The following is a 27,415-nucleotide window of genomic DNA, read 5'->3' as shown; positions in this document are numbered from 1 at the left end:
TTGCATTTTTATTGAAAATAGGGTGTGACTGAGGCCTGACTTAATCTAACGAGCCCAAATTCTATTAACCCTTTAATTTCTGCAGGTATGTGCAATAACTCAGTTGGAGAGGGAGACGAGGGAGGGCGGTTCAGGGAACGGCTCTGTGTGTGTGTTGCAGGTGTAGCGAGGTGACGAATTAGCCTTCATCTCTTATATGGCAGAAAGCAGTTGGATTGATAATGACTTTTGGAGGTACAAAATAAAGTATGAAATTATTAGTTTCAATTTTCATGGGTGTCACTACGATTTCCACATTCTTTTTGTGCTGAGCGACACAACTTTCAACCTCAATGTGTTTGGAATGGAAGTTATTCCAACACTTCCCTCACGGTTTGGGTGGTTTCCAAGTTTGAAAAGTTTTGTGTCATTGTCACATATTTTGAGAGACTCGTCTGGAACACTGGACAGCCAGACCAAGCAGTGTGAGAGGCATTCCCATTACTACTGTATTCTTTGTGCGACCATTTTACTGGAACTAAAGTTGACTTTTTCCCACATGTGTCAAAGGAACTATTTCCTGAGTTTCACTCCTGTTACATCTGCTTTGTTCAGTTTCCACTGCACTTTCCTGGAAACCTAAATGTGTTACTGATGCAACAAACAAACTAACAGCTGTGTATTCACTGTCTAGTGTTTATGAGGCTGCCTGGCAGACAATAGGCCTGTGCCAGCTTGATCTGGGTCTGACATGAAGGCAGTTTAACCACAAGAAGTTGGAATTACCGGCTTATGACGAATGCCTCAATCAACAACAAGTGTTGCAGCAGAAAACACAGCCAAACTCATTATCAGTTGCATTTGCACCTGAATCACACTGAGGCTAAATATCTCTGTTGATTCTCCACCTTTATTTTGAAAGTCCTAAAAACATTTTAAGTGACCAAGTAGAATATCAACATGTGCTCATTTGATCCGTAAAACTCATTTTGGAAATTTTCGGAGACCCTCCATTATGCTACTGACGAAACGTATGGTTAACTTCAACATAAGAGCCTTATTTAGAAAATAGTTGTAAAAAAAAAAGAAAAGAGATGCTTTTATTTTGAAAAGGGGAGGTTTAACTTTTAGCTTGAAGCCGGTCCCAGGCCATTTTACATCCCACTCGCAATGCATCATGGGACGGTTGAGGATGACTAGTGTGCCCACCGTGCATACTTAAAAAATGTCCCCATGTAATATAAATCCATTATTTCTCGCATAGTCAAACTTTTCATACTATCTAATGCACAAGTGTCAAACTCAAGGACCGGGGACCAAATCCGGCCCTTTAGAGCATCCAATTTGGCCCGTAGGAGACAGTAAAAATGACAGAAAACATAAATGATTGCGTAAATTAACAAATATTCCATTTGTAGAAATCTCAAATTCACCAGTTTAACAAAACACTACTGGGGGCCTTGCAGTTTTCCTTTGTTTATGTCACATGAATGCAGTCATTTTTAATTGCAAATTGTGGAAAGTACTCCCAATTTCTCCACAGATCTTGCAATTTCTCATAAATAAATTCCTGTAAATTCCACAAAAATTGGTTACATAATTAAAATTTTTTGAAGAGAACATCCGGCTGATATTAAAAACTAGGGCACAATGCTTAAAATTGTTGCCCAACATAAAATCTGTGGCCCACTTAAGATCATCCTGGTCCATATTTGGCCCCTGAACTAATGTGAATGCACTACATACTCATTTTAACATCAGACTAAGTAGGAGTCGTACTGTATGTTAGTGTGACATTTTTAACACAGATGTAGTCGTAGGTTTAGGCCCCACAGTTTTTTGACAAATGGGGGGAAAAGATGTCTGACAACACAACAGCCTCTAAACAAACACTGACCAGTCCGAAGAGTTTGAAAAAGTCGACGTTGGCGTAGAATCTGTCCTCGATTATCTGCAGTCGCTGTGGAGTTAAGATGCAAATGGCACTGCGTACGGTCTGGAGTCCTCTGGGACTGGGAAAGATGAGGAAGCGCTCGAGCAGGTCCACGCTACAGGCGATGTCCTTCAGATGGAGGTCAGGGACCCCAAAGGCAAACTGAGGAGGACGGACAGAAAATATAGAGAGATTACTTTAGATCAGTGCTCAGAATTCTGTGAAAAACAACTATAGATCATGATGAAGGAATTAATGAGCGATAACACACATTTTAATCAATCTCATTTTGTAAATAAGTGAATGAAACAGCATTAAGTGCCTCCTGGATGGATTTATTTTGACAGTTTTTAAGATTTCCAATCATCTCCCTCCTGATGTGGGACCAACAATGACTCTTGTTTTTTCAGTTCATGTTCTAATCAAGATCATTTCTATCATCATTGTGTGGTTTCTGTGTCATTTTGTGTGTTTTGTTGTTGTTTGTTCTTTTTATTATTCAGTAATTTGAGTTTTTGTTGTCGTTTTTGAGTGTTATTAATATCATTTAAATGATTCTTTCTCAGTGTGTGCGGTTTCGGTGTTGTTTGGTTGTTTCTTATTTCATTTTATATGTTTCTCTGTTATTTTTGTGTATTTTGTAGTGATCTTGCGTATTTTTCTCTCATTTAACTTGTCTTTGTTGCCGTTTTGTGTGTTGCTGGTAATAAGTATTTTTCTCTCTAGGGCGTGTGTTATTGGTGCCATTTTGTGTACTTTGCTGATGTCTGTCTATCTTTTTTTATTATTCAGTATATTTTTCTCTAATATAATAATAATAATAATAATAATAATAATAATAATAATAATATAATATACTAGCAAAATTTAGATTATCATTTTTAATTAAAAATTAAACATTATAAAACCCCATACTTGAATGCTTTCATTTGTAAAATTTTTTTTCTTTCTCTCTCAAGTAGTGTGGTGCCATCACGTACCCCTAGAGGTACACGTACCCCCATTTGAGAAACACTGTTTTAGATTAATCATGTTTTATTACAAATTAATGGCTGTGCCTTAATTTTATTGCCACAAACTGTGTTTTTTTGAGGGAATTCAGATCTTTTTATTCTGAAAATCCAGACTCCAGATTAATTAATTAATTAATTAATTAATTCTGATTTATTACCAGGAGCACGTTGCACAGTGTATGTTTGTTCAGTGTGTGTGTGTTTGAGTGACTGTCTGCATTACCTGTTCAGGCCTGATTTGGGCATTAACCAGATGATAGACAACAGACTCTGTCAGAGGAATGTCTCTAAGCAGGAATGACGTCAAAGTCTCATGGTCTTTCAGGAGAGCCTCCACTTTTAATCCTCGGCCTGCACCAAGACACACACATCTCATACTGAGAGGGAAATAAGTGGGAATGCAAATGTAAGGCTAGATTCCCTTGTAAAGCTTACACAAATCTCGATGCGTAGTAATGACACATGCATTAGACAAGCCGGAACAAATCTGAAATCTTAAAAAAACAAAGAAAAACTTCCCGCCTTTGCTGTGACTGATTACTTCCTGTGGCCTGTCAGCACATGAATAAAGTTTGTTTGGTTGTGACAGTGTGACAGTGTGACACAAAATGACACGGTCATTGAAAACCAGGCTTTAGAGACCTGGGATCAAGTTGAAAATGTTTTACTGACTCAGAGATATGAAAAAAATTTGACGATTGAGAGTCAGGTTGACGAAAGAAAAGACATGAATAAAGTTTGTTTGGTTGTGACAGTGTGATTTTGGCCTGAATACAAGCTTTGTCTAATGATGAACCTTCAAAATGACACGGTCATTGAAAACCAGGCTTTAGAGGCTTGAATACAAGTAGAAAATGTTTTACTGACATTGGAGAATTATTAAAGAACATTTGAAGATGAAGAGTCAGGTTGAGGAAAGAAAAGTCTTTGCTTTGGACCAAGACTTCAACAGTGGACCTTGAACCAAAACTTACTAAACCTTTATGGTAAAAAACAGGACACAGAATTTTGTCCCGTTTCATTAAAAAAAAATTGTAGGGTATCTGATTTTTGGTTTTAATTTTTTCGTCAAGTTGCACTTTTCCATTTCATTTGTTTCATGTTTTTTCCTGTTTATCTTCTTAGTGACTATTAAACTTCCTGAAATAACACTAAACAAGCTAGATAGAGTTAATAGTATTACTACTGTTATTAATTATTGTTATTACACATAGCAAGAGATCTTAGGGTCGGGATTATTGGCGGAATTCAACATTTTTGTCCATTTGTCACACTTTCGAGACATCCAATCACCCATTTCCTGGTGAAAAATAGCGTGTAAATACATGATATCATCCTAAAGTATCCATGTGAGGCATATTTGTGTCATTTATGAACCCCAATTTAAAATTTTCTTCCGTATAGATTGGTTTTTCAGTTTCAGAGGGTGGATTCCATTGTTTCCATTCATTTTGGAAAATCAGAGGTCCAAATAATGCCTTGCAATAAAGTGATATCTAACTCTGAGTCACTATTTGAAAAAGAAATATATATATTTTTTTGTTACATTAGGATTTTTCATGCTATGCACCATAAAATAGTTCATTTATAAAAGTTGTTTTTAGTAAAATCATGCTAATGTGTTGACTTTAACTCAGGGGTGTCAAACTCATTTTAGTTCAGGTGCCAAATTCGGAGCAGTTGATCTCAAGAAGGCCACAGATTTCAACATTTCAACATTATTGTTCCCTAGTTTACACTTGTATATATACATAAAATACAAAATATGTAAGAAACCGACAATATCCAAGCAATAAGTGACAGATATCAGTCCCAACAGGATCCACACTTTAAACAGTGACATGTAGTCAGGGTAGGCAAGGTAGGCAGTGCCTACCCAAGGGTGAATTGATATTTAGATTATTTGTTTTAATTATAATATAATTATAAATAATTAATTTTTCCTTTTCCAATAGCCTACAGTACCTATAAGTTTGAAAGCATTTTGTGCGTTTCATAGCCCAAATTACTAAACAGCGCTATTTCTTGGAACGGCTGCCGTCTCACGCCGCTGTCAGGCAGGAGGAGGCCACGCCCCCTCTCAAAGGCACGTTACTGCTCTGCCTCTGTTCCCATAGTGTGTTTTTATGTGTTTGCGCATGCGCATTCAGGTCCCCAAGATGACAACCATTTACGTCTAAAGGCAGCGTAGAATTTTGAGGGGAGGTTTTTTCCAACAGATCAACTCTAAAAATGCACTGGGAAAAAACTGAGCCCCTCCTTCACACTATGATTCAGGTTTTTTCTATCATTTTCACTTTCTCCAGTGGGCCAAATTTGATGCTCCAATGGGCCGGATTTGGCCCCCGGGCCTTGAGTTTCATACATGTTTGTTAATTCATCGTATCACTGTGATCGAACAGTAAAACCTCAAACATCTACATCACTCAATCCCATGGACCTTGTGTCCAGATGTTACAATATTAAGGCTAAAAATAACCAGCCAGAAGCTAAAATCATGAGTTATATGATTTAAGTCTCCACCACATTGAGCGTTCTCTCCAGAGACTCATGGGAACTGCAGTGGAATGTAGAACGTCTCTCTGTTCTCTCTGTGAGACCATCACTGTGTTCCTCTGTGATGATGGCCAGACAAGGTCCTTCTCAGGCTGGAATGCACTCAGCTCCATTCCTCTCCCATGCTAACAGATTATTTCTGCCAGTGCATGAACATAGCACATGTATATTAATGTGTATACTGTATGAGTAGTGCACGGTCCTCTGAGAGAGGAGTCAAAGGAGCAGAAGAGGAGCTCATAAATTATACTTTCCCACCAAACAAACAAGACGGTGATGGTAAAACTTGGCCACTTACATTATGATCACGTATTAAAGCTGTGTGATATAATCTCATTACACCACTGAGAGGAAAGTGACCTGGACAGATTCTACAATAGATCTGTTCATGTATGACCAAAAACAGAAAATACTCTCTCCCTGACTTTCTTTTTTTTTTTTTACTGGGTTAATGATCGTTAGTCATTTCAACAAATGACTAGTGAGAAACTAATAAACAATGATTATAACACAGAGGAAAGCAACAATGTCCTAATGTAAAGGAATTTCAATATTCGCGAGTGGTGAAATAACAAAAAAAAAACAGTGAAAAGCAGTGGCTATACGTACGGTTGCCGCATCAATATACTGACATTCTATCCGTACACAGCGCCCCTATTTGGCCAGTTTAGGTCACATGATAGATCAGTCATTGACCATTTTAGGTCACCTGACTAAGACTAAACCTTACCCTAACCCTAGCACTATGAATCGAGAAAGATAACCTAACCTTAATCCCAGACACAGCCCTTGTCACTCCCATTTGGTTTTATGTGGAGAATTATACGGAGTTGGTACGAAAAAGGTAGGAGTGGAAAAAAAGAGGAAAAGGAGGATGAGAAAAAGGAGGGAGAGAAGGGAAAGAGGGGAGACGTGCACATCTTTATCACATCAAGGCACTGACTGATCTTGGAGAATGGTACCTGGTGTTGACCGTGCATTGGCTGGTTCATCCCTACACTAAACTGGAGTGGTGAAGGATCGCGGGCAGGGGGGAGGAAGCGAGAAAGAGAACCAAAAGCCTAACGCGAAACCGAACCCGAAGCCGAACGCGAAGCCGAACGCGAAACCGAACCAAAAGCCGAACGCGAAGGCCGAACGCGAAACCTAAACCCGAAGCCGAACGCGAAGCCGAACGCGAAACCGAACCCGAAACCGAACGCGAAGCCGAACGCGAAGCCGAACGCGAAGCCGAACCCGAAACCGAACGCGAAGCCGAACGCGAAACCGAACCCGAAGCGAACGCGAAACCGACCCGAAGCCGAACGCGAAGCCGAACGCGAAACCGAACGCGAAGCCGAACGCGAAGCCGAACGCGAAACCGAACCCGAAGCCGAACGCGAAACGAACCCGAGCCGAACGCGAAACCGAACCAAAAGCCGGACGCGAAGCCGAACGCGAATACCGAACGCGAAGCTCGAACGCGAACCGAACGCGAAAACCGAACGCGAAGCCGAACGGAAGCCGAACGCGATAGCCGAACGCGAAGCCGAACGCGAAACGAACCAAAAGCCGAACGCGAAGCAGAACGCGAAACCGAACGCGAAACCGAACGCGAAAACCGAACGCGAAGCCGAACGCGAAGCCGAACGGAAACCGAACCAAAAGCCGAACGCGAAACCGAACGCGAAGCCGAACGCGAAGCCGAACGCGAAGCCGAACGCGAAACCTAACCAAAAGCCGAACGCGAAGCCGAACGCGAAACCGACACGCGAAAACCGAACGCGAAGCCGAACGCGAAACCGAACCCGAACCGAACGCGAAGCCGAACGCGAAGCCGAACGCGAAGCCGAACCCGAACCGAACCGAGAACCCGAAGCCGAACGCGAAACCGAACCCGAAGCCGAACGCGAAGCCGAACGCGAAACCGAACGCGAAGCCGAACGCGAAACCGAACGCGAAACCAAACCCGAAGCCGAACGCGAAGCCGAACGCGAAACCGAACCCGAAGCCGAACGCGAAACCGAACCCGAAGCCGAACGCGAAACCGAACCAAAAGCCGAACGCGAAGCCGAACGCGAACCGAACGCGAATGCCGAACGCGAAACCCGAACGCGAAACCGAACGCGAAGCCGAACGCGAAGCCGAACGCGAAGCCGAACGCGAAACCGAACCCAAAAGCCGAACGCGAAGCCGAACGCGAAACCGAACGCGAAACCGAACGCGAAGCCGAACGCGAAGCCGAACGCGAAACCGAACCAAAAGCCTAACGCGAAACGCGAACGCGAAGCCGAACGCGAAGCCGAACGCGAAGCCGAACGCGAAACCTAACCAAAAGCCGAACGCGAAGCCTAACTCGAACCTAACTCTAAGCCTAACTCTAATCCTAACCTAAACCAAAATCCTAACTCTAAAGCCTAACTCTAAACCTAACTCTAATCCTAAACTCTAATCCTAACTCTAAACCTAAACCAAACTCCTAACTCTAAACCTAACTCTAATCCTAACTCTAATCCTAACTCTAATCCTAACTCTAATCCTAACTCTAATCCTAACTCTAATCCTAACCCTAAAACGTAATAGTACTAACAGCACCGGGGGTTGTCCGTACCGCAACCGTACAAATAGACAAATGTAAAGGAATTTCAATATTCGCGAGAGGTGAAATAACAAAAAAACTCAAAGTTGGGGTCCAAAATAAAAATGAAGACATAAAAGAAAAAAGAAAGTAAAATTGTTTTCTATCCCAAGAAAGAATAACCTTTATACTGTAAATTAAAACAGAGATCAGATTGTTTCTTACATTCCCATATGCAGTTATGGATTATTGAAAAAAGTAAGTATAGGTTTTGTTGTTAAACTTATGTTATAAGTTTTTTATTTAGTTTTTTTTAAGAAATATGTAATAAATAAATAAATAAACTTCAAAATAAATGTGTAATTACTAATTGACATTAATAAAAAAAAAAGAATTACCAAATGTCTAATTGAGAATACCAGTTTTCCCAGTTGAATTATGTCATTTCAACACATTTTCAGGACATTCCATGCACTTTAATGTAAAAAAAAAATCAGATTTTTTTTTACCAATTGCTTCATGCTTATTGAATAGGCACACTGTAAATTTTTTGTTTAATGGGATGAATACTTTTTGAGATATAGACAATTTAGTGAGGGGGGTATATGTTGATTTTTGTGCGTATATATATATATATATATATATATATATATATATATATATATATATATATATATATATATATATATATATATATATATATATATATATATATATATATATTGTTTTTCTGATGCTATGGTTTTGATATTTTTTATGTTACTAATGAAAAACTAATAAACAATAAATGATTATAAGACACAGAGGCAAAACTACAATGGCCTCATGTAAAGATTTTGAATATTGGCGAGTGGTGAAATAACCCAAAGTTGGGGTCCAATATGAAAAAAACAGACATCAGATTTTTTTTCTTACATTCCCACATGCAGTTATGAGCAAATTAAAATAGTAAAAAAAAAAAAAGTATATTGTTCATATTTCCAGAGCGTGTCACCCAAGAACCAATGCATATATGTGACTAATTATTAGTGATGTGAACAGTCTATGTTCATAGCTCTAAGCTGATCTAATTACAGGGAGCTGATGTCAACCAGATAGGATGTATAGCAGATATTTTTGTATATTCTCAAAGAGTAGGTGGAGCTGTATTACTACACCATATTTACCTTTACTATATGATGTAGTTCCTGCGATATTGGAAACTGAAAATGGAAGAAAAATAAGGACGAGCAAAATAGACACACACCCCCCTCACTAAACTGTCCATATCTCAAAAAGCATTCATCTGATCAAACTAAAAATTTACAGTGTGATGATTGACTAATTACGGAACAACTGGTAAAAATTTCAGAATTTTTTGAGACATTCGTTTAAATATCATGGAATAATGAGCCACAAGAATGAGACTAAAGACATCTGCACTAACCAGAGAACTGTTCAGGATGGTTACGCAGAGTGTCCATGAAGTTAGCCATAACGTTTAGCTCTTTCCACAGACGAGGAAGCTCCAGATGCTCGTCATCGCCAGAAAGAAGATCCTGGAAGTCCGAATAAAGTCGAGCCAATCTACGAAAGCAAGAACATGATGTCGTTTGTACAACATACAGTCGATTTAGGTTTTTTAATTCAGCAAATAAGTGTGGAAGCTATGGGGCACAGATTGTAAAGTTACGCATGCTAAAATGAAACGCTACTGTTTGCAACATTTAGTAACAAACCACTTTTAAAAATGTACGTGAATTTTCTATGTTACTTTTGATTAGATTTACAGCAATATTTGTGAAATTTGTGATTTTTTCTCCTGTAAAAATATGTCAATATTAAATAAAAATGTTAAATACAAATGTTAAATCTAAATGTCACGGATGAAAGTAAATATTTAGTTAATATGCAAATTTACCATTTAGATAAAGATTTAACAGTTAGATATAGATTTAACATTTAGATTCAGATTAAACATTTATGTTTAAATTTAACATTTAGATTTAGATTGAATGTTTAAGAGTCAGATTTAACATTTAAGATTTAGATTTACCATTTATGTTTAAACGTAACATTTAGATTTAGATTTAATATTCAAGATTTAGATTTAACATTTAAGATTTAGACATAGCTTTAACATTTGTTTAAATGTAACATTCCGATTTAGATTTAATATTTAAGATTTAGATTTAACATTTAAAATTTAGATATGGCTTTAACATTTGTTTAAATGTAACATTCAGATTTAGATTTAATATTTAAGATTTAGATATAACATTTAAATTTAACATTGACATATTTTTACGAGAAAAAAAATATCACAAATTTCACAATTATTGCTGTAAATTTGGTCTAAATCAACATTTAAAAAAAAAAATCACATGCGTTCTTTAAACGTGGTTTGTTGCTAAATGTTGCAAAAAGCTGCCGTTTATTTCAGCACATGCAACTTTACAATCGGCGTCCCATGGGGAGCGAAGTTTTGTTATATTTCTTACACAGAGTTGTTGTAGTTTGACACCAGGCCAGGAGATTCACCTCTGGTGGAGTGTTGGAAACACGGGTTGTTGGCGTTACAGAAGATTCCCTGAATCCAAGGTAAGATTCCAGCTGAAGGCATGGCTTTGTTTGGGAAGTGACCTGAGTTCCAGGAGGAAGTGCATCACTCAATTAATTCATTTATGCAATATTTTGGTTTTCTGTGCAGGAAGTCAACACGTTTTACAGTGTGAGAGTCATTTTGCTCACATTCATGTTGTTGGTAAAGCGGATTCACTCGTCTCAACCAAACCAGACCCATAAACAGCAGGACGGGCCACATGAGCTCGATTAAAAAGCGAACCTAGAACAGGAGAATTTGTCAATGTATACATTAAATTTTAATCATCTGTATTAAGTTCACACTCGCATTTTGTTAGTTATTTTAAAATAGGTTGTTTTTTTAAAGGGGTAAAATCACATACAGTAGATATTTATTTTCATCTTTAGAACTATATTTGTCTCACAGGTGATCAATAGTTTACAAAAGTGAGGAATTCTTAAAACATTTGCTGTAGGATTGTGTTCAAGTTTTTAATCAACAAAAACTCCCGTGAGAGGAACGTTCCAGCGGTTATTTAGTTGTGCATTTATTAACGATGCGCCACAATCTAAATTCATTTATTTGAGATCAATTGACAAACCCTGAATCTTTGGCTTGCAGACCTTCACGAGTCCACATACCCTAGTTTGAGAAAGATTCATTTCACATCAGTGAGGAGTTACCCTCACAAAAAGGGGAGTTAAAGCTGCAGTATGTAAACTGTAAGAGCTGTTTTTAGCATTACTATTGTCATCAAAAGTCAATGCGCATTCACGATCTGAGAATAGGGAAAATCCTAACACGGCTTTTGGCACAGCGTTCACATGGCAAAGCAGGAGGAAAAAGGAAGACCGAGGTGGAGAAGCAACAGAATAAAGGCACAGACGTGTTCAGGAGGAACGGACTGACAGAGGTCCCTCTGACTCGTTATGTGCGGCGGACTGTGCGCAGTCAGCTTTCAGTCAGCTCGTAGTCTGCCCCACATAGTGAGTCAGAAAGAGATAACAGACGGAATAAATAGCTTTGAAAACTAAAAAAAAACATTATCCAATATGAAGAGAACAGACACAATTCATTTGCAGTGTGGAGTGTATCTGCTCTAATCAGATGGACTGTGTGTGAGCCTCTTACTGTCCTCACAGCAGTGAGTGATACGTGCTTTTATGTCTCTAAAACATCAGAAAACTCTCCAATAACACAAGACAAAGATCTTTTATTTGTTACTAGTCTCAATGGAGAAAACAGATAAACAGATGAGACAATAGCATTTTGGCTAAATCTTTCAGTACTGATATTAATGTACAGTACACTGTCCCTGTTAAACAAACCAATGAAATAAAAATGAATTTGATTTAATGACTCCTTTAGTCCTGTTCCTGGTCTCCAGTCTCTCGTCCCCCACACTGTCATCAGAAACCTTGGTGTAAATTTGGACACAAACCTGAGCTTTCACAAGCAAATTAATTCTGTAGTTAAGGAAAACTTTTTCCAGCTTTGCCTTCTCGCAAAAGTGAAGCTTCTTCTCAGCCGCTCCGACCTGGAAAAAACTATTCATGCATTCATCAGCTCACGATTGGATTACTGTAATTCACTGTATTTTGGACTCAATCAGACCTCCATACACAGATTACAGCTTGTGCAAAATGCTGCTGCCCGGCTCCTCGCCAACTCTCGCAAACATGACCATATCACACCTGTCCTTTACGCCCTGCATTGGCTCCCGGTTCTTTTCAGAATCCACTACAAATTTTTGCTTTTTGTTTTCAGTTCCATCCACGGCCTCACACCTGCATATTTATGTGAGACTTTGACCCCTAACCAACCCAGCAGAGCCCTACGTTCTGCCCAACACCACCTGCTCGAGGTGCCCCAGGTCACGTTACAAACATTGGGGCGATCGTGCTTTTGGGGTGGTCGGTCCAAAACTCTGGAACTCGTTGCCAATGACTTACGTGACATCAAAGATGGTCAACTTTGGTTGTTGTAAAGTTCTTTAGAAATAAAACTTGATTTGATTGACTAACACAGTTAACAGAACAGAAATGTTTGTTTTTTTTATTATTGACTATTGTACATTATCTGCTGATAAATAATTAATATAGAAGTTAAAGTGAGAGTTTTGTGCATTTAATAGTAAAGAGGACTTCACCCGCTGCCTCCTTCTGATGGTCCAGTTCTTCCACAGCAATAGTCGGATCTGTTGCTGAGCCCCCATGGTGCTGGCGTCTTCTTTTCACCCCCACAGAGAGGGGGGATGGGGGGTTTAGTCCACACAACAAACCTGCATAATTCAACCAATGCTCAATAATGTTCAACAATCCCAAAGACACAAAATCAACCCTTCAAAGTAGATGATGGGACATTTGGTGACAGAAATCCAACGATAACCGTGTATCTTTTCACACCTTTAATAGAATCATCTGAATAATAAAGATCATAGTGAAGGGTAATCACAACTCACCTCCTGCTCCTTAGATTAATCACCAGAAATTAAAGCAAAGTCAGCAGTCGTCCCGTCTGCTTCTTATGGCTGAGAAACGCCGCTCAGACCTCGTGAATAGTTAAGAAGATTGATTTAATCTTCTTTTCCGAGTGTTGGAGGAATGCTAAAGCTTCTGCTCCACGACCTATAACCACCTGGACCTGGAATACTTCACTATGGACCAGTAATCCCTCCTCCACTAGTAATCCTTTCTGATGAAGGAATCATTTCATGATCACAAACGTAGAAGTTCTCAGATACACTTTAATAAGTTACAAAAATCTGTGTGTGTGTGTGTGTGTGTGTGTAAATGTACCTGTTCACACAAAGAAAATCAGACACTGTTTAAATAAATGACCAATGTTTTTATTACTTACACAAAGATGTGAGGTGCAGATTAATGGGAACGAACGACCGTGAGTCGCAAAAAAAAAAAAAAAATAATAAAAAAAAATGGAAGAATAAAAAAAGAGCTTTGGCAAATAAAGTTTTTTTTTAAACATTATATTAAAATCATCCTGTAACATTTTTACAAAGCTTTTCAAAATAAGATGGCCTAATCAGAGAAAAACCAAGTTGATGTAAACAGACCAGCCACTTCAATAGGTACACGTGCACGACTAATAACTACTGATCAACAAATCACATTTTCAACCACAAGTTTTTGTGTTTTTAAGCAAAACGTTTGGGTTGAAACGACTGAATTGAGTCATTTAGTATATGGTTTAACACAGTGGTTCCCAAACTAGGGGGGCGCATGTCACGACGGGGGCTTTGAGAATCAGAGAACTTAATCATTACCATTCTAAAAAAAAATGTGATTGCACATTTCGTGTTATTTTGAAGAATAATTAATTTTTTTTTGCTTACAGGTTATATTTTGTGATGTGTGGGCCTGGAAAATGTTTCATTTTTCAAAAGGGGGTTAAACAGAAAAGGTTTATTAATAGTAATAATAATTAGAAAAGCACTCGGAGAGCTCAGACCTTCGCCAAGCAGCTCAAGCTCAGCTAACACGCTCCGGTCACAGTAACATGGTAAACTCATGACTACCTGTCAACATTGAGCTGTGTTACCATGACTACCTGTAACATTGAGCTGTTGACTCTGAGATAAACCATGACATCATCACAAGTTCCACAGTGTGGATGGGAAAATGAATGGGATATATATATATATATATTTATCTGTACAAATGTTTTTTTTCTTTTTTTAACTTTTCAAGTTATCTTGCTAACAGACAAAATGAATGACAGACTGACAAACAAACGGAGGGTAAAACTATCTTGTCACTCATCGCTTCGCTCTACATTTCTATGTCAAAGACAAAGTCAATGTCCAAAGGTTTCAATCACTAGCAGAAAATGTTGACGCGCACAATTAACGTATCATTCAAAAAAATGTCCAAATTGATGTTTTCAACAGTTTTTTAATGAAAAAAAAACATTGAAGTCTCTAGCTTTTTGCATTTTAGGGAGAAATTGATTTCATTTTATTTTTATAAAACATACTGGGCACTTTTATAGTGTATGTGGTTATTTTTTTATTTATTTAGAGAATTTAAGAACTTAAAAGAATCAGAATCTGTTGTTGAAGCAAAAGTTTAACTTTTTAGAAAAATTTAATTTGTCAGTTTGATAAACATACCACTTATTTTTTATATTTGTATTTGAATTACAGTTGATTACCATTTACTTGTTCTTGCAAGTTTAAAATAAATGAAATAAATTGTATTTCATACCGTTTGGTACTTGTAAGGGTGAAATTTGTAATTATTGATAAAGCAATATATATTGTATCGTTTAGTACGGGGATTGTAACATGCAAATTGTGAATTGTATTGTCAGAACCATGGCAATGAACACCACTAGCTAATATTGTTGAAGAAGAAATGCACAGATAGGAAGATATTTGAAGAATGTCACAATTTGGTTTTAATTTTATTTTTGCATTCCGTTTGTAGAGTGAAACTTTTTACACTTTAAATGGGAACAATTGGTTTTATTTTATATTCCCTTGAGTTAAAAAGGTTACACCCAGAGTACGGTAAGTATGTCCAGAGTTAAAGTCAAATAAAAGCATAATTATTTTTCCAACAGATATGTTTTGGGTCTTTTTCCTTTTCAAAAAATATCGTCTTGTATCATTATCGTGAGCCCAGTATCGTACATCTCTCTCCATTACACAACTACCTGCAGACGGATCCTCCCGGTGTCAAACTGGTTTCTTAAATGTAACGATATGTTCCGTGCAAAGCCAACGTAGCGCTCACATCTATATTCAAAAGACAAACTCTAGTTAAACGAGACATTAGCATCGTGGAAATGTGGCCTAGAGATCTGCTGCAGCATTGATACGTTCTCCAAATCTATGACGAAGGTTTCCAGCACCTTCTCCAATCAATGACACAAACAGCTGGAGCAGATGTGAAGGCAACGTGATCAAGTGGCTGGTTGGTTTACACTCTCAGCGCTTTGACTCAGGACAGTGTAACAGAAGTGTCAGTGTACAGTTTTAAAAACAGGTGGACGCCTTCAAGGGATTCAAACATAGCTTCTTCTTCTTTTTTGGTATATAAACATACATAATACAATAATGAACCAGTGCTAACTGTATACAAATAAAGAGTAAAAAAAAAACAAATTGCACATTTTAAAATGTAAATGTTCTCAGTAACCCGGCAGGTATGTTAAATATAATATTAGGCTAAGATGTTCACTTCTGGAAAAAAGCATGAAAATGTGTACATGGGTGTATTTGAGTATGCTGAATCTAATTTTAATGGGATCCACGCTGGCAAACCAATGGTTCCCACTCAAAAACCAAGAAATCCAAGATGGCCACCATCTGTGTTGCCAACTTGGATATTTTGTCATAACTTTGGTTTTATTTGACATAGAAGCATGATCTCAGTGGTGAATTATAGGTTTTCAGGGTCAAGCAATTCATTAACATCTTAAAATACGTAAACTGTGATCAGAGGAAGATCCAAGATGGCCGCCATCCACATTTGCAAATTCCAATCTTACCATAACTTTGGTTCTGTTAGATGTAGAAACATGACCTTTGTGGCAAAATGTAGGTTTTTGGGGACAAAGATTGCCATGAAATAGCTTAAAATACTGTAAATTGCATCCAGAGCCAGACATTAGATGGCCACCACAACGCTTTACACATGGAAAGGGTGTCGTTTTCCACAAAGCCTTTTAAATGAAAAATATGATCCAAATCCCCCTTTCACTTATTTCTCGGTAAGATTATAACTATTGTGATCCTGATGCATGCATAAATATTAATCTGATTTATTTTGCAGCGCTTGCCAACATGTACAATGATTAAACTGACTCAAACTTTTGGTGTAGATATCTGATTAATATTTAAATGAACCAAGCAAATGCTTCAATTCTTTGGCCATCTGGCGGCCATCTTGGATTTCTTGATTTTGAGCGGGAACCGTTTGTTTTCCAGCAGGAATCCCATTAAAAATAGATTCAGCATATTAAAAAAAAACCCCATGTACAAATTATAATACTTTCTTCCAGAAGTGAACATCTTTTAAACATCTGCCAGGCTACACGTGGTGATGGAGAGGAAAGTTGAGCCTTTGATTTGTAGAAGGAAGAGGAAAACAAGTGCATTGTGTTCATTTTCATGCTTCGTTTTGATTGGACTAAACAAAGTGAGCCTCTCGATGCTCCACCTCCTGGAGGCGCCTGGGCCTCAACCTCTGGTACACGGGTTTGTTCTGCTCCTCTGGGCTGGAGCTGGGGGAGCGGCACATGGCGGCGTCCTCCAGAGGCTCATCTACCGACACCTCCATCTCAATGGCCAGCTCCTCCTCATCCTCCTCGTCATCCTCGTCCTCCTCCTCAGCGCTGTGGGCCGCTGTGGAGGAGGAGCTCTGCAGCGGTTTGGCTTTGCTGCCTGACGGGGGCTTGTAGAACGTTCCTGGGGGGGGCCGCAGAGTCCTGGGGGCCCTGAAGGCAGTCGCTGCAGACACAAACTCTGATACGTTGTCCTCCCGTCTTAAGGTCCGGCTAGGTCGCACTGCGACCGTAAAAGCCCTGTTGGGGTAAACGGCGCCAAGGTTGGTGACCTCTCCCACTGGACTACCAGTGGGAGAACTGGCCACGGTCCGCACACTCCTGGAAATGTCATGTTTGTACTGCTTGTCCCAAGTCCTTCGTAGAGTCTGCGTGTCGATGAACGTGCTGCGGTAGTGAGTGCCGACTCGCGGCTTCGTATTCTCCGTCTCGTCCACTTCCTCGATGGTTTGGTCACAGCTGGCGCCTTTGGCGTTCTCGTGGTCCACGCAGTTCCGCATGTTGTTCTCGTTCATGTGGCTCCGCCTAGGTATCCGCTCAGCCGGCAAGCTGATTGGCCGGGAGGAGAGTTTGTTGCGAGGTCGGCGGAGTTGAACTCTGGTGTTTGGTTTTGGGACGTGAGATAGTCTTAACGAAGGATTCCCATTGATATGATCCGAGTCCAACTCATCACCTGGAAACAAAAAAAAACAACAGAAGGTTGAGCTTTAGCAGAGGTGAATGTAATGGATTACAAGTACTCATGTTACTGTAATTAAGTTGCTTCTATTGATAATTAAGATAACTGTCTTCTTCTTCACAATCTTGACTTTATTTTGCTTACGGGGGTAGATTTTCACATACCTGTATCCTTATTCATTCCTTTGACTCTGCAGATTACTCTAAAAAGCACTTAAAGAACTAATTTTTAAAGGAAGGGTTTTAGCCTTACTCCTTCATTTGAGATTGAGTTTCATTTAAAAAAATAAAGTTTATCATTGACTAACACATAACATGATAACAGTCAGATAATTAGATTATTTCAAATTCTAGGGAATTGTAGTTTTTTAGTACTGAGCACCAAATACTCACTTTACAGTAATTGAGTTGCTTTTATGGGAACTTGTACTTTTTTGAGTACTTTTCTAAATCAGGAGTTTTACTTTTTTATTTTAAAATGATCAACGGACATTTTGAAACAACAAAAAATTATCACCTGTGAAGCAAGAAATCAACAAAAAGTTCAGCATTAGCAACACTTCGAAGATTCAAACCAGGGTTGGGATCAATTACAATTACATCTTCAATTACAACTCAATTATGATTACGGTAACCAACATTTTTTCAAATTACAATTAAACATACAACTATTATTTTTCCTCAGAAAGCCATTACAATGACATTCTCAATTACTTAAGTTCAAATTTAATCACCTTTAATAAATAACCCCATAAAACGTAACCTTCCTCTTGTGTTAGCTTCCTGTTAGCATCTCTAATGATAACGAGTGAGTTTTAACCCATATTTTCAAATAACTGTAAAATACACTAAAAATATTAATATCATGTAATTTGTTTCTCATCGCTTGGTTTCCTGGTTAGGCTTCCTAATCAATAAAAATATTGGTAATTATATTTTTGGTGTGGGCGTCTGATCCTTTTTTCTCTCAGTATACCACTAGATTTTCTTTTTTCCTCAAGAGAACTGACAGGTAGTGGGAAAAGTTAATATGAAACATTTTAATAATGAACTATACGTATGTGTAAGTGTAAAACATAGAATTTTAACATGGTTCCCCAGTTTTGTGTTTAATTATAATGAAATTAAAATGTGTATTTCCATACTATACAAAGTCAGTTATCTAAACTCAATTACAATTCACTTACAATTACAACAGCAACAGATTTTTTCACAATTTAAATTGTAATTACGTCAAAATTGTAATGAATTATTAATTACGCATAACAATTAGAATTGAGCCCAAGCCTGACTCAAACTGTAAAACACTGACCAGGTTCAAAGTCGCTCCCATCGAAGCTCGACATGTTCTCATGAACTTCAGTCAACGATTGCGAGGAAGGAGTAGTGGAGGAATGTCTCTTGTACACCTTGGAGCTCTGTGAGGGAAAATAATCATAATCAAGCTTTAATGGATGAACATTGTCAGGTGAGTTCAGGTAGGGAGGGGCAATATGAACCTAAACGCAAATCTTGATATTTTTCATCAAAATGGTGACATAAAGTACCATATACATCTAAATATTATTAATATTTGGATTTTTAATCCATAAAGTCTGACCAAAAAGACAATTCAGGGTTAAATTTGCTGATGTAAAACGCTACACAGGCACATTTATTTACAAACAGCTGAACAATGTGTGCCACTTTTGGATTTTTCTCCTATAAAGGGACAGCACGTGTGAGTGAGTTCTGTAGCGTGGCTTGTTTAGGGGAAGGTCTGAGTTAGGACGCACTAAGAAATCTACCTAACTGTGATTTTCATGCTGTTCTGAGAAGTAGAGAGAGCAGCGACTCTTAAAATGAGTATTTTAGTACAAAATAAAATATAAAATAAAACTACATCATTACAGGTCAAAATAGAAAAAAATATATTTTGAAGTCATTCTGTGTAATTTTGTTGTTGAATTGTTTATTTTTGTACTAATTTTGTGTATTTCTTGGAGTAACTGTGTGTTTTTCTTGCTTTTTTCTGTGTATTTGTTGTCCTTTAGTGTATTTTTATGTATACGTTGTGTTTTTTTTATTCATTCAGTAAATTTTGGTCTGGGATAGAACACACTCAGTAATCCGTTTAACTGCGCGTTTCATGCTGTTCTGAGAAATAGCAAAAGCAGAGACTCCTATAACGAGTATTTTAATACAAAATAAGCTATAAAATACAGTATATATCTCAGAAATATGGAAAAACTGTAAAGGACCCTGACTCTATTGTATGAATAATATTGAATATGTCTATGATGTGATTTGTACTATGTGCTTGTATAAATAAAATCAAGTAAAAAACAATATAGATACATCTCGATATAGACGATATTGTAATTTTCTATATCGCCAAAATAGAAAACTCGATATATCTTGAATGTTGACAAATTGCCCAGCTCTAAGTTCAGGAATAGTTCTTTGGCCGTTCACCTCCTTAATGTCTCCCAGCGACCTAGAGTGCCTGCTGAGCCTCTGCTCCTTCTCCTGGGGGGTGAGGCGAGCGGGCGAGGTCACAGGGCTGAGGGGCGTGTCAAACACCATCTCGTAGTGTCTGATGAGGAGCTCCACGATGAGCGCCTGGTATGGGTAATCCACCAGGGACGAGAGGGACACCTCAGCGTCCGTTGGCCTGGGTTTGACCAGTGTAGGACCAAAGATGATTCCCAGATTACTGGCGGTCATTTTGTTCTCGTCCGAGCGCTCGGACACCCTGAGGAGAGGAAAGACAGGGAAGAAAAAAATCAGACATAGAACAGTTTGGATCATTCTGTGTGTTTGTGCTCCGATAATGTCAACACACACGCACACGTACACTCCACTGATCTTTCTCCAAGACAGAAATTTATCGGGATTGAACATGATCTAACAACAGGATCTAATGCTTAATTCCAAACAACTCGGCTAACGTTTGAAGCTAACATTTAAGGCTTGTGTTTTAAGCTAACGTTTGAAGCTAACATTTAAGGCTTGTGTTTTAAGCTAACGTTTGGAGCTAACGTTTTGTCCTAAGGTTTGGAGCTAACGTTTGGAGCAAACGTTTGGAGCAAACGTTTGGAGCAAACGTTTGGAGCAAACGTTTGGTGCTAACGTTTGGAGCTAACGTTTGGTGCTAACGTTTGGTGCTAACGTTTGGTGCTAACGTTTGGTGCTAACGTTTGGTGCTAACGTTTGGTGCTAACGTTTGGTGCTAACGTTTGGAGCTAACGTTTGGAGCTAACGTTTGGAGCTAACGTTTGGAGCTAACGTTTGGAGCTAACGTTTGGAGCTAACGTTTGGAGCTAACGTTTGGAGCTAACGTTTGGAGCTAACGTTTGGAGCTAACGTTTGGAGCTAACGTTTGGAGCTTTGTGCGTGTCCTACCGATGCAGGTGCTCCATGAGGAACTGCAGGGTCTTGTAATGCGTTGATGGAAGATGTCTCAGTAGATCTTTGATCTTGAACAGAGCTCTGTTGAGCTCCACGCTGACCTGGGTCGGCCTCACAGTGCTGGAGCTGGGGTTGATACGCAGAGCTTCCAGCTCCTCCACGATGATCCTCTGACTCTCTTTGGCCAAACCGATGAAGTCGTTGTAGTAGCGGAACATGATCAGAGGCTCTGGGAGCTGGAGGGAGAAAACAGGAAAAACAGAGACACTCAACACATACAGGGAGAAACCAAAGTAGGGCTGTGCGATACGGACCAAAACTCATCTCAAGTTTTTTTTTTTTAAATGGTGATATACAATACAGATTTCCAATCGATAGTCAGCAAAATAATGGTCCATTGTTCTATAAATCTGTGATAACCACATTTATTTATTCATCTGAATAAAAACCACTGTTATCCAGGAAATTTACTATTATTTGGGCCATAGTATATTGTCATCTTAAAGATGTAAATCCTTATTTTAATCAGAAATTAAATGGGTTAAAAGTGACCAAAAATGGTGGAAGAGGTTATAAAATGAGATTTTAAAAACCACAGAAATTGGTTAAAAAGTTGCAAATTAGTCTGGCCAAAGACATACAGAAAAAGTGGTAAAAAGGGTTCAAAGTGTCAATATGGAACAATTACTTTAAACTGGCAAATAATGGTCATGACAAATTGTGAATGTGGTTAAATTGGCAAAAATAAGCATGAAATATGATGAAAAGAGGTTAAAAGTTACAATAATTGGTCAATATATGTGACATTAGGTGGAAAGAGTTTATAAGTGCTGAAAAGTGGAAAAAAATATGCAGAAAAGGCACTGAAATTTAATGGAGTAATGTAGCAAAAATGCATTAAAATGAGCAAAAATATGACAAAGAAAAGTGATGAAAATAGGTTAAAGATTAAAAAAAATAAAAAATGGGCATTAATTGAAAAAAAAAAAAAAAAAACTGCTGATGTAGAAAAAGGAGTTCCTGTACCTGTCTCAGGTAGAGTTTGAGCACGTTGCTGATGTCATGGGGGTAAAGGTCAGAAAGCTCCACCAGGTCCTTCCCGTTCTCAAACACCTGACACAGCTTCTCCACACGAGACTTGGCTCCGTTCACACGATAGATTCCCTTCAGAGAACAAATACAGTCAGCTCAGACTGAACCAGCTAATGGATGCTATTATTTACACTACATATATTATTTTACAGTATACTATATTTATTTATGTGTATTTTTGTTTACAATTATTCTCATAGAATTATTTTATCATCGTATTCCACCTTCAACAAACTAAATGTATCCTTTATGAAACAAATAAAGCTCATTCTTATCGTACAGTATCCTTATTATTATCTGGTCTGCAAAATTATTTGACGTAGTTGTTGAACTTATGAACACAAGCCAAACTACTTTTTTTCCCCTTTTGTTTTTTAGTTGAGTCAAAAAATGTAAAAAAAATAAAATAAAAATCCTCCCAAAAAAATTAAGAATAAAAATGTATTAAAAATGACCTAAAATGTCTAATTAAGAATGACAGTTTTCTCAACTGAAAACTGAAACTTAATATTCTTTATATTTGGAGTTTAAAGCATTAATCAGAGATTTTTTTTAAGCAGCAGAATGCTTTTTTAAGGACTCATTTTAACACATTTTCAGGACATCACACGCACTTCGGTCTCAAAAACAATCATAAACTTTTTACCAATTGTACTGTGATTATTCAATAGTCACACTTTAATTTTTCAGTTGGATCAGATCAACATTGATATGGACAATTTAGTGAGGGGGGTATGTGTCGATTTTTGTGCTAAAAGAAAAAAACATAACATAATTATAATAATAACATAAAAGTTCATAATAAATATTGTGCTTTGAACAATAGATGTTTTTCTGATGCAGTGGTTTGTTATTTTTTTGTCACTAGTGACAAACTAATAAACAATAAATGATAATATGACACAGAGGCAAAACTACAATGGCCTCATGTAAAGGATTTTTAATATCCTCGAGTGATGAAATAACCTAAAGTTTGGGTCCAAAATAAAATGAAGAAAAATTGTTTTATATCCCAAGAAAGAGTAATATTGATACTATAAATTAAAAAAAGAGACCAGATTTTTTTCTTATATTCCCACATGCAGTTATGGGCCAATGACAATAGTTTAAAAAAAAAAAAGTATATGTTCATGTTTCTAGAGCGTGTCACCCAAGAACCAATGCATATATATGACTAATCATTAGTGATGTGAACAGTCTATGTTCATAGCTCTAAGCTGATCAAATTACAGGGAGCTGAGGCAAATGCTAAGTTTTTACTGAAGGTCCAAACATGTTCCCTGACAAACTTTTTTACTATTTAGAGGAGCTGGCATGTCCACCAGAGAGGATGTATAGCAGATATTTTGTATATTCTGAGAGAGTAAGTGGAGCTGTATAACTACACCATATTTATTTTTCCTATATGATGTAGTTCCTGAGATATTAGAAGCTGAAAATGGAAAAAAAAATAATGATGCGCAAAAATGGACAAATTTGTCCATATCTCAGAAAGTATTCATCTGATCTAACTAAAACTTTACAGTATGACTATTATATAATCACAGAACAATTGGTAAAAATTTCTAGACGTTTTGAGACCAAAGTGCGTGGACCATTTGTTGAAATGACGTAATAACAGTGTGAGATCAAACCATCATCATACCTTGATGTTGAGCGCTCTGTTCTCTATCTCTGACGTGCATTTCCTGATGATGAAGGGAATCCCGTCAGCGCTGTTCTTTGCTGCCTGTGTGAACTCGATGCCAAACAGATGAAGTCTCCCCTGGAGTTTCTTATGACCGCATTGGATGGCCAGAGTTTCCAGACACTTCTTGTGACAAGCCAACGAACACTGGCAACACACGAAAACATCTATTGAAATAAATCTACAAAACGACACCAAAGATACCTTAAAAGAACGCCAAAAACACATGCTGATAACAAAATACCTAAAATAAAAACCAAAATACATAAAACGACTCCAAAAACACCCAAAATAAAAACAGAATTAAATAAAATGATTACGAAATACCCAAAATAAAAACAGAAATACATAAAATGATAATGAAATACCCAAAATAAAAACAGAAATACATAAAATGATAATGAAATACCCAAAATAAAAACAGAAATACATAAAATGATAATGAAATACCCAAAATAAAAACAGAAATACATAAAATGACTCCAAAAATACCCAAAATAAAAAAATACACAAAACTCCAAAACACGGAGCTACTGACCTTTAAATTCCATGATTTTCAACATCATCCCAAATGTGTCCCTAAAAATTTCACCCACATATATTTTAAGTAACTTTTCGTTGTATTTTGTTATCGCCAAACCAAATCTTACTTTAGAGTTTATCGTGATTTAATTTGCTATGAAAAACTCACTTTCATTGGTCCGTGGGATGATTTAGAAGTGTATACCTGACCCTAGCATATCAATAATGACCAATCTGAGCAATAACATGAGAAACAACAAAGGGTCTGTGTTGTTGGGGTTGTGTTGGGTATTTTTTTTGTTATTTTGTGTATTCAAATTGTCATTTTGCGTGTTTCATGTGCCATTTTGTGAATTTTTCTGTGGTTCTGTCTATTTTTTTCATACAATTTTTGTAGTTTTGTCATTGTTTTGAGTGAAATACGCACACAATGTCAACAAAACACAAACATTTTGTTGTTATTGTGTTTTGTTGACATTGTGTGCGTATTTGGATTCCTTTTTGTATTTGTGCCTGGTATATTGTTTTCATTGAATAAGATCAAAAAGATAATGTTACATTTCTGTAAAGACAAAAATCGCTTTAAATGTAAAGAATTTTCATTTGTCCGTGGGATGATTTAAAAGTGTATACCTAACCCGACTCAGAGTGCTGAGATGGCGACGTTACAGAGGATTTATTTTATTATTTTCTTTGAATCAATGATGTTAAAAAAAGAGCTGTGTATGTGCACAGATTTGAATAATGCTCTAGAACTACGTAGAAAGCACTTGATGATGTGAAACTGTTTGTGATGATTTGCAGAGGGAGCACATGGGGACGATGGAAAAGTCTGTCCAGGATTAAAACAAAAGGTCTTTAGTTTCCACTGCCTGATTCCCAGTCTAACACCAGTGGTGAACTCTCTGTGGAGAGAGTTCCGTGGCCACTTTCACATTTTCCCTGCATTCAAACATTCTAATGAGGGCAGAGGTGGCACTTCTGCTTTTGTGAGGTTTTGGCAATCTTTATATGAATCTTTTAGTTCCATTATTAAAAGTCCAATCGGGGTCGTCACGGCTTGGTTTTGGGACTATCTGGGAAATGAAAGGAAAGGGTTTCAGAGGGGGTTACCTCCTCACACTCGGCTCCGTGGAACACCACCAGGCTGTCGCATTCTCGGCACTTGGACGGCGCTCGCAGCTTCCTCAGTTTGTGTGTGAGAGCCGCCTTGGACATGTTGGCGTTTCTGAAAGGGCCAGGAGAGCTGGCCGTCTCTGCAATCATCTCACTCACACCTGCAGAGAGAAGAGAAGCAAACACTCAAGCTAAGCTCTCATGTCAAGTAAAGCTCAACCAAAGCTCAGCTCATCAACCAAAGCCCACACTCAACCAGAGCTCAAGCTCAACCAGAGCCCACACTCAACCAAAGCCCACGCTCAACCAGAGCTCATGCTCAAGCACAGTTCACGCTCAACCAAAGCTCAAGCTCAACCAGAGCTCAAGCTCAACCAGAGCTCAAGCAAAGCTCTACCAAAGCTTAAGCTCAAGCACAGTTCACGCTCAACCAAAGCTCAAGCTCAACCAGAGCTCATGCTCAACCAAAGCTCAAGCTCAACCAGAGCTCACGCTCAACCAAAGCTTAAGCTCAAACAGAGCTCATGCTCAACCAGAGCTCATGATCATCAACCAAAGCCCACGCTAAACCAGAGCTCACGCTCAACCAAAACTCATGCTCAACCAAAGCTCAAGCTCAACCAAAGCTCAAGCTCAACCAAAGCTCAAGCTCAAGCACAACTCCCGCTCAACCAAAGCTCCCGTTAAAGCAAAGCTCCTGCTCAAGCAAAGCTTAAGTAAAGCTCACGCTGAACCTAAAGCTCAGCTCATCAACCAAAGCTCCTGCTCAAGCAAAGCTCACGCTCAACCCAAAGTTCAGCTCATCAAGCAAAGCTCACTCTCAACCTAAGCTCAAGCTGAACCAAAGCTCACGCTCAGCCAAAGCTCACGTACAACCATAGCTCATACTCAAGCAAAGCTCACGTGTGATGTGTAGCACAATGCACGCTCTCACCGTTATCAGACGGAGAAGGAGGTTCCCTCTCGTCTAAGTCGTCGGCCGATGACATGGTGCCCGTGGAGGGGGTCCTGGGAAGTCTCCTCTTGAAGTCTCCTGCACATATAGGCAGCACACGTCTGTAAATCCACATTTCCTCTCTACTCTAATCCTCTACTGAGGGTCTAATGAGACTGAGGTGACGCGGGGCCACCAGACGCTTTTTAAACGCCGAGGAGGAAGTGTGTGATTACATTTCTACAGCCGACAATTGATGCCATTCACACGTTCAATGATCAAGCATCAACAGCTGGAGTTATCCTCTCACGTTAACAGAGAGGGTTAATCATGGATTAATGGGATCATTTACACTGTAAATACATCACTAACTGAAACTCTCAGTTTTTGGAAATTACATTTTATCAGCTGAAAAACTGCATGATTGATTAAAACTGTGACTAATACAAGATATTTTCATCATTTAAATCAAAAGAAGATTCAAATAAATGTCTAGACTTATTTTTAAGATAGTAGAAGGATAGACATTAAGTTTAACAAATGATAAATAAAAGTTGTTTTGGTCAGAAAAATTTCTTGACAAATTTAGTCAACGAAAAAAAGATTTGAGTAGAAAAAAAAGAAGCTACCTAAAAAAAATTCAGATTACACATTATTTTCCTTTCTTAAACCAATTAAAATATAGTAGTCACATTTAAAACATGTATAACAGGGATGGTAACTTCTAATTACAGCAAAGGCCACAAAAATGTGATTGTAGCTGATGGGAGGGTCACATGATCAACATCAATGTTAGCATTAGAATAATGAACAATCCGAGCATTAACACAAGTAACAGCAAAGGTATTTTTGGAGTCAGTTTGTGTTTTTATGGTCGTGTTGGATCATTTTGGGTATTAATGTTGTCGTTTTGACTGTTTCATGTGTAATTTGGTGAATTTTTCTGTGGTTCTGAATATTTTCTCAAAAGTTTTTGTGTGTTTTTGGAATCTTTTTGTGTATTTTTGTTATTGTTTCTTGACATTTTGTGTCTCTTTTGGAATCCATTGTGTGTTTTGTTTGTCATTTTTTGTATTTTTGAAAGTTTTG

General features: G+C 38.1%; 2 protein-coding genes across 3 annotated transcripts in view; both read right to left on the bottom strand.

The window, feature by feature from the left end:
• LOC114454579 (retinal-specific ATP-binding cassette transporter-like) overlaps window positions 1–12,816 on the bottom strand; it is a 93,924-nt gene extending 81,108 nt beyond the window's left edge. Inside the window, 6 exon segments of the mRNA XM_028435134.1 lie at window positions 1,877–2,074; window positions 3,149–3,276; window positions 9,465–9,604; window positions 10,519–10,660; window positions 10,769–10,862; window positions 12,751–12,816. Of these exon segments, the coding sequence (XP_028290935.1) occupies window positions 1,877–2,074; window positions 3,149–3,276; window positions 9,465–9,604; window positions 10,519–10,660; window positions 10,769–10,862; window positions 12,751–12,816 (768 nt within the window).
• A 3,523-nt stretch (window positions 12,817–16,339) lies between these two features.
• arhgap29a (Rho GTPase activating protein 29a) overlaps window positions 16,340–27,415 on the bottom strand; it is a 63,298-nt gene continuing 52,222 nt past the window's right edge. For both annotated transcript variants that reach the window (XM_028434661.1, XM_028434662.1), the window contains 8 exons: window positions 26,327–26,425; window positions 25,390–25,553; window positions 23,713–23,901; window positions 22,002–22,139; window positions 20,970–21,211; window positions 20,040–20,319; window positions 18,898–19,003; window positions 16,340–17,580 (listed from right to left, as the gene is read on the bottom strand). In XM_028434661.1, coding sequence (XP_028290462.1) covers window positions 16,754–17,580; window positions 18,898–19,003; window positions 20,040–20,319; window positions 20,970–21,211; window positions 22,002–22,139; window positions 23,713–23,901; window positions 25,390–25,553; window positions 26,327–26,425 — 2,045 coding nt within the window. In that variant the 3' untranslated portion in view covers window positions 16,340–16,753. The remainder of the gene's footprint in view (window positions 17,581–18,897; window positions 19,004–20,039; window positions 20,320–20,969; window positions 21,212–22,001; window positions 22,140–23,712; window positions 23,902–25,389; window positions 25,554–26,326; window positions 26,426–27,415) is intronic.

This window comes from Gouania willdenowi, chromosome 20, assembly GCF_900634775.1.
Source record: "Gouania willdenowi chromosome 20, fGouWil2.1, whole genome shotgun sequence".
NCBI lineage: Eukaryota > Metazoa > Chordata > Actinopteri > Blenniiformes > Gobiesocidae > Gouania > Gouania willdenowi.
This window is presented reverse-complemented; position numbering and strand designations above follow the sequence as displayed.